This window comes from Rhinopithecus bieti, unplaced genomic scaffold (assembly GCF_001698545.2).
Source record: "Rhinopithecus bieti isolate Rb0 unplaced genomic scaffold, ASM169854v2 scaffold_22, whole genome shotgun sequence".
In the NCBI taxonomy this organism is placed as follows: domain Eukaryota; kingdom Metazoa; phylum Chordata; class Mammalia; order Primates; family Cercopithecidae; genus Rhinopithecus; species Rhinopithecus bieti.
This window is the reverse complement of record NW_016803136.1, coordinates 2,598,816-2,606,903: the sequence shown is the minus strand read 5'-3', so window position 1 is coordinate 2,606,903 and position 8,088 is coordinate 2,598,816. Positions and strand designations below refer to the sequence as shown.

Genomic DNA, 8,088 nt, shown 5'->3' with positions numbered 1-8,088 from the left:
AAAAAAAAAAAAAAAAAAAAAAAGATGAAGACGCCAGTGGTCCTGACTCAGCCATCGCAGCTTCCAAAGGCTCCACAGACAGGGTCAGCCACACATTCTCATCTCCCCTGAAGACTGGATGGGAGCAGAGGCCAGCGTCGGGGACAAGAACGGCCCAAGTATCTCACCCCTGCCTGATGCCACCTTTTCACTGCAATAACAAAATTAGAAGAGGAAACCGTAAGACGCCCTAGCAACTCCTCTCGTTTCTCTTTTGCCCCAATTCTGAGAACTTGTGGTCCCTCCTTTTAGGACACAGGCCAGATACGTGGAGGAGGCAGGAACAGAGTGCCCTCACCCACGCCACCCTTCTCAGATGGGTATGGGCCTGAAACCTCTTGGTTTTTTTTTTTATTGCTATTATTTTCATTTTGAGACAGAGTATTGCTCTGTCGCCCAGGCTGGAGTATAGTGGCGCGATCTCAGCTCACTGCAACCTCTGCCTCCTGGGTTCAAGCGATTCTCTTGCCTCAGCCTCCCAAGTAGCTGGGATTACAGGTGCCCGCCACCATGACTGGCTAATTGTTGTATTTTTATTAGAGGTGGGGTTTCACCATGTTGGCCAGGCTGGTCTTGAACTTCTGACCTCAGATCATCTGCCCACCTTGGCCTCCCAAAGTGCTGGGATTACAGGCGTGAGCCACCGCGCCCGGCCACCTCTTGGTTATTGATTAAGGAGATAAAAATAACTGGCCCAGGCCAGAGCAGCCACTCTTGAGGCTGAAATGACTGAATAAGGCCTTTCCCCCAAGAAGGAGGTGATGAGAATGGAGAAGATAAGGGGAAGGAGATTAAAGAGGGACCCAGGGCTGGGAGGGGGCTGGGAGAGGGGAGAGGCTGGTGTAGGAGCCTAAGGGACAGGCTGCCCAGGGAGCTGGCTGAGGATGGGTGAGGACTCAGAATGAAGGGCTTGAGAGGTGGGTATGTTCTGGGGTGGCGAAGCAGCCTGATTGATGACAAGAACTACTCACAGGCGTTCAGCACCAACTCAGCCCTTGGCCAAGCCTACTGTTTATTTTTTCTCATTTAATCCTTGGACAGTCCCTTGGAGAAGAGGTGCTATTGTGCCCCCATTCTCTAGATGAGAAAACTGAGGCTCAGAGAAGTGCCGTTACTGGCCCAAGGTCACACAGCATATCTGACCTCACGCCATGCTCATGTGTAGCCCAGCTGAGATTTTTATCACCCTACCCCCAAGTCCTGTGTTTAAAGGCTGAAGAGAAACCACCCACAGGGAGTTAATGGCAGAGCCAAGGTATCTCCGCTCCCAAATCGCTGAAATTAGGCCAAGGTCCCTGGGCTACATCACAAGGCCCTGGAGGAGAGGCCAAGTTGGTCCCAGGAAGCCCTGGAGGTAGAGGCATCAGAGTCCTCACAGGGGCCCCAGGGAACAGGTTCAGACTCTGGTCACAGCAGAAGGCTCAGGCACCCTGAGCTGCCTATCTCCTAGCAACAACCGGCCTCCCCAGAGAAGGCACCTCTGGCAAAGCCCTGGGTCTCTGGCAGAGCTGGTGAGGGCAGTGAGGAGGAGGGGCAGAGGGGTCACAAGGCCCCTGAAGGCGCTGCTGGGTGGTAGTCCCAGAGATGCACCGCCTTCCTCCCCCGACCCCCGGTTCACACCTCCTCCCCGTGGGCACCAGACTGTGTCCCTGCGGGTGTACACAGGTGCCCCGAGTCAGTCTGCATCACAGGCAGCTGCGGCTTCTGGCTTCCTTCTGCCTTTGTACCAGTTCTTGAGCCCTGGTGGAGTCGGGGGAGTGGGGGTGAGGCTGGAAAAATTATCAAACTCGCCTGAGCTGAGAAGTGGAGTTTGGGGGGCACTAAGGAATGGAGACTGGGGGGACAGGCAGGCAGAGGGGTGACGGCTGGGCTGCAGCACCCAGGAGGAAACTGCTCCTGCACCAGTACCCTTGAGTGGCTCCTAGCCTGCCCGCCCCATCCCCTCAATGCCAATCCAGGCCCCCATCACTAGACGGCACTGTCCTCCTCGAAGCCCCTCCCTGCCGTGGGGAATATGATGGAACTGGGGCTTGGGAAGGGGCAGCGCTGATGTTCAGATAGTAACACAGGCTCGACGGTACTGGCTGTCAAAATAGCGAAAAGCAAGTGTCCAGATGGGTAAGTAGCCACTGCCCTGAGCCTGCCTCCGGTGCCGCCAAGCAGTTCTGGACACTCCAGCAGCCATCAGCTAAACACGAAAGGGTCAAAGCCCTGCACAGCAAGGGTCCTCCAGAACTGCTCTGATTGGCTGGCATATCACCCCAGGAAGGGCAGATAGCCCCCCAGCCCCGAAACAAGCCAGGCTCCTCAGTCCCATGAGGGGTGAACTGAACTCCAAACCCAGGCTTAAAGCTTGAGCTGGGAAGATTTCCGAGCTTGGAGTCAAGCTGGCCAGGTTCAGGCTATGCCCTGGACACATCTCTTCATCTCTTCCCCTGGCAAGGTTGTGGTAAAATAGTACAGGAGTGGCTTCTAAAGATTCTTATTGCCACTCTTACTGAGCTGTTATTCCATGATTTCTCTGTCACTCACACACACACACACACACACACACAAACTGCCTTTTCTTTTCTTTCCCCCCAGAACTGACCCATGACCTGGAAATGAGAGAGGCCCAATCTCACCAGCAAGGTAAGAGAAGGACCACTGGTGGGGAAGTGGCGTGAGACCCAACACTAGAGTTTTTCCCAGCCCTTAGTAGGACCCAAGCCTTCTCTGTCCCCAGCCTAGACTTGGGGACAGTCACTCCTTGGCTGGTGAGCAGAGTGCAGGATGTCAGCCACACCTGCCCAGTGGATGACACTGTGAAATGCCTTGTGCAGTGAACAACCTGCACCACCTCAGTTGGATGACCTGGTGCAGTGAACAGCCTGCACCACCACACATAATACCCTCTATCCATGTCTCTGTCCAAAGCGAGGAAAGGAAAGCAGGAAGGAGATGGTAATGTGGCTTTACTTCCCCTTAGCCTGCTTAATTCCTTGCTGTGACCCACCTCCCCAGTCCTTCCCATCCTTGCACAAGTGATCACATGGTCAGTATCAAGATTCACTCAACTGTGGCCAGGCGCGGTGGCTCACGCCTGTCATCCCAGCACTTTGGGAGGCGGAGGCGGGCGGATTATGAGGTCAGGAGATCAAGACCATCCTGGCTAACACGGTGAAACCCCGTCTCTACTAAAAAAAACTAGCTGGGCATGGTGGCGGGCACCTGTAGTCCCAGCTACTCGGGAGGCTGAGGCAGGAGAATGGCGTGAACCCAGGAGGCGGAGCTTGCAGTGAGCTGAGATCCGGCCACTGCACTCCAGCCTGGGCGACAGAGCAAGACTCCGTCTCAAAAAAAAAAAAAAAAAAAGATTCACTGAACTGAGTGATCACAGGCCAAGTGTCAAGATACATGACAGGATGGGCTCCTTGACTTGAAGGAACTTGGTCTATATGAGAAAGGAAACACCCACATTAGTAAATCCTGCATTTTACAAAAGCGTGGCTTCTTGCTGTTGTAGAAATTCCACTAAAATATTTGTTTACAGAGTATTACTTCACCCATAAAATGGCGGGGGGGGGGGCTGGGGGACTTCAATGGGTGTAGACTTTTAATTTTGCATGATTAAAAAGTTCTAAAGATCTGTTGCACACCAACATGAATAGACTTAACAGTACTGAACGGTACTCCTACAAATGGTTAAGATGCTCAATTTTGTCATGTTTTTGCCCCACAATTAATTCTTTAAATTGCATTGTTGAGATCTTTATCATCAGATTATAAGACCTCAGAACTAGAACTGAGTGTTACCCATTGTCTCTGAAGTACAAGACGCGTTACCTGACTTGGAGGGACAGAGTAACTAATTTTTTTTTTTTTTTTTTTTTTTTTTTTTTGAGACAGAGTCTCGCTCTGTCACCCAGGCTGGATTGCAGTGGGACGATCTTGGCTCACTGCAACCTCCACCTCCTGGGTTCAAGTGATTCTCCTGCTGCAGCCTCACAAGTAGCTGAGACTACAGGTGCACACCACTACCCACCGTCTAATTTTTTGTATTTTTTAGTAGAGATGGGGTTTCACCATGTTGGCCAGGCTGGTCTCAAACTCCTGACCTCAGGTGATCCACCCACCTCAGCCTCGCAAAGTGCTGGAATTACAGGTGTGAGCCACCGAGCCTAGCCAGGACACAGTATTTAACTAAAAATGAATCACAAGGCCAGGTGTGGTAGCTCACGCCTGTAATCCGAAGACTTTAGGAGACCAAAGTAGGACATAATCACTTGAGCCCAGGAGTTCAAGACCAGCCTGGACAAAATAGTGAGACTCTGTCTCTACCATTTTAAAAAAATATTTTAAAAGGCCAGGTGCGATGGCTCACTCCTGTAATCCCAGCACTTTGGGAGGCCAAGGCGGGCAGATCATGAGGTCAGGAGATCGAGACCATCCCAGCTAACATCGTGAAATCCCGTCTCTACTAAAAAATACACAAAACTAGCCAAGTGTGGTGGTGGGAGCCTGTAGTCCCAGCTGCTCGGGAGGCTGAGGCAGGAGAATGGCGTGAACCTGGGAGGCGGAGCTTGCAGTGAACCGAGATGGCACCACTGCACTCCAGCCTGGGCCACACAGCGAGACTCCGTCTCAAAAATAACAAAAAACAAAATTTTAAAATGTTAAAAGGAATCATAAAATATTCTTTCTTGGCCAGAAGAGTTCTTAAGAACAGTCTCTTCCATATTGATGTGTTGCTTATAGATGAAGTGCTACAGGCTGGACGTTTAAGCTATGATGTTAGGGACCCTAGAACCTGCTTTATGTATTCGTGCATGAAGATCAGCTAGGGATCATCTAGACACTTACGAACTTGGACTAATTCTGCCTACTTTAGAGGACAACCACAGGCAACCTCTTGGTGCCCAGATGGCTGGAGGAAGGCAGCACACACCCCAGACACTAGATTAGGACAGTTCTGTAACAAAGCCAGTTTCACCCCATTTACTGTCCTTTGTCTGAAAGGGCTTTTGAGATCACCTGGGCCCAAGCCACTGCCCCAGTGTCCTCATTTTTATCTTTTTTTTTTTTTGGAGACAGGGTCTCATACTGTGTCACCTAGGCTGGCGTGTCATGGCGCCATTTCTGCTCACTGCAGCCTCTGCCTTCTAGGCAGGCTCAAGAGATCCTTCCACCTCAACCTCGAGATTAGCTGGTACGACAAACACGTGCCACCATACCCAGCTTTTTTGTAGAGATGGGGTTTCGTCACGTTACCCAGGCTGGTCTCCTGAGCTTAAGCAATATCCCCCCTCAGCCTCCCAAAGTGCTAAGATTACAGGTGTGAGCCACTGTGCCTGGCCTATCTTCTCTTTCAATGGGCTTTGAGAACTCTTTCTTTTTTTAGAGACAGGGTCTTGCTCTGTTGTCCAGGCTGTAGTGTGCAGTAGCACAATCGTAGCTCACTGCAGCTTTGTACTCCTGGGCTCAAGAGAGCCTCCCGCCTCAGCCCTCCCCTGAGTCACTGGGATGAGTATGCCAACCCACTGGGCTTAAGAACTTTCTTTGTGCTCTCTTTTTTTTTTTTTTTGAGATGGAGTCTTGCTCTGTCGCCCCAGCTGGAGTGCAGTGGCCCGATCTCAGCTCACAGCAACCTCTGCCTCCCGGGGTCAACCAATTCTCCTAGTGCAGCCTCCCAAGTAGCTGGGATTATAGGCGCACGCTACCATACCCAGCTAATTTTTGTATTTTTAGTAGAGATGGGGGTTTCGCTATGCTGGCCAGGCTGGTCTCGAACTCCTGACCTCGTGATCCACCCACCTTGGCCTCTCAGAGTGCTGGGATTACGGACATGAGCCACTGTACCCGACCCTCTTTGTCCTCTTATCACTTGGTGATTTTCATCTTTTCAGGGTCACTTTTTGCCACTTTCAGCTGCCTACGTCCCTACACTCACCTGTGCCAAGTCCTAGGATATGGTCCTGCTGAGGTAGAGCTTCCAGGAGGCAGGGGTCCTCAACTCACGCTGCACACGAGAACTACCTGGGAAGATCTGAGCAACACCAGTTCCCAGGTCCGACTCCAGGGATGCTGGTTCAATTGGTCTTCCGTAGTGCCCAGGAAACAGCATTTTTTAAAGCTCTCTGGGTGGTTCCAGTGTCTCTCCAACCTGCTACAGTGGCAAAGGCCAACAATAAACAAGTAAACAAAAAATGACAAACGTGGCCAGGCAGGGCGACTCACACCTATAATCCCAACACATTGTGAGGCTGAGGCAGGAGGACTGCCTGAACCCAGGAGTTCGAGACCAGCCCAGGCAACATGGCAAACCCTCATCTCTACAAAAAATGTGCATGCCTATGGTCCCAGCTCCTGGGAAGACCGAGGTGGGAGAATTACTTGAGCCCAGTGATAGAGGCTGCAGTGAGCTATGCCACTGCCCACCAGCCTGGCAACAGAGGGAGACTTTGTCTCAACAACAACAACAACAAAAAAAAGGCCGGGCATGGTGGCTCACGCCTGTAATCCCAGCACTTTGGGAGGCCGAGGCGGGTGGATCACAAGGTCAGGAGTTGGAGACCAGCCAGGCCAATATGCTGAAACCCTGTCTCTAAAAATAAAAAAATAAATTAGCCAGGTATGGTGCCAGGTGCCTGTAGTCCCAGCTACTCAGGAGGCTGAGGCAGGAGAATCACTTAAACCCAGGAGGCAGAGCTGCAGTGAGCCGAGATCACGCCACTGCACTCCAGCCTGGGCAAGACTGACTCCGTCTCAAAAAAAAAAAAAAAGACGTGAGAAATGGCCTATGGAGGAAACAAGGACACTGACTCCCTTCCTGTGCACACTCGCAGCTCTTTCTGTCTCTTGCTCTCTGGGCTTTTACACAAGCTGTTCCCTCCGTCTGCAGCATCCTTCTCTCCTGTCTTCACTACTTAACTACTGTTTATCCTTCAGATCTTAGCTCAAGTCTCTTCTGCTGGGAAGATTTCCCTGATTAGGTCACATTCTCCAGTTACAGTCACAGCATTGACTTTCCACATGTCACATTTGCAACCTCACACTTATTTGTGATTATTTATCATGTCTCTCCCACTATGCAGTAAGCTTCACGGAGACCGTTTTATTATGAGCCCTATCTCCCAATACCTAACGCAGGGCACAAAGTCAGGGCTCCACAAATTATCTGTGGAATGAATAAAGGGCCAGGAATGGGTGTGCACTTAAGCTGAAACTTGAAGAATTAGAGGCGAGGCCAAACAGTGTAGAACAGGTAGGAGAGCGGTACAAGGCAGGCCACTGAGCCAACGGGTGGGAAAGGAGGGGGAGCGCGGTAGGATGTGTAGGTGGGGACGTGGGGAGGAGTGGGGCTTTGTTTTGGTTTCTTCTTTGCTTACTGAGACGGAATCTCGCTTTGTCACCCAGGCTGGAGTGCAGTGACACGATCTCAGCTCACTGCAACCTCCACCTCCCGGGTTCAAGCGAGTATCCTGCCTCAGCCTCCTGAGTAGCTGGGATTACAGGCGCCCACCACCACCATGCCCGGCTAATTTTTGTATTTTTAGTACAGACGGGGTTTCACCATGTTGGCCAGGCTGGTCTCGAACTCCTGACCTCAAGTGATCCGCTCACCTCGAACTCCCAAAGTGCTGGCATTGCAGAAGTGAGCCCCCGCGCCCGGCCTGGGGGGTTTGTTACACGGAGGTCTGAGCCGTGCAGGTTCTGTTCCAAGCCAGGCGGAGACCGTCACCTCTGGCCTCTGCTCCGTTCCAGAGGCGGCGTCACGGGAGCTGGAAAGCAAGTGCCGCGCGCTGGAGTCGCAGCTGGAGGCGCGGGCCGCGGCCAACGCGGAGCTGCGGCGGGAGGTGGCACAGCGCGAGGCTCTGGTGTCCGCGCTGCGCTGCAGCCTGCGCACCGAGGAGCGCCGCTTCCTGGAGGAGCTGCGCCGCCGCAGCCACCGCGCCACCGTGCTGGGCACCGAGCTGCAGAAGCACACCGAGGCGGCCGCCTACCTCTCCTGGCAGCTGCACGCGGCGCGCCAGAGACTGCAGGCCCCGCGCCCGGGCCCCGGGGCCGCAG

At 52.6% G+C, this 8,088-nt stretch overlaps 1 protein-coding gene across 1 annotated transcript in view; it reads left to right on the top strand.

Annotated features, from left to right (window-relative positions):
* Nucleotides 1–8,088, top strand: part of CCDC92B (coiled-coil domain containing 92B) — a 25,944-nt gene that overhangs the window by 15,524 nt on the left and 2,332 nt on the right. Inside the window, exons 3-4 of the mRNA XM_017862332.1 lie at nucleotides 2,623–2,670; nucleotides 7,783–8,060. Coding sequence (XP_017717821.1) covers nucleotides 2,623–2,670; nucleotides 7,783–8,060 — 326 coding nt within the window. The remainder of the gene's footprint in view (nucleotides 1–2,622; nucleotides 2,671–7,782; nucleotides 8,061–8,088) is intronic.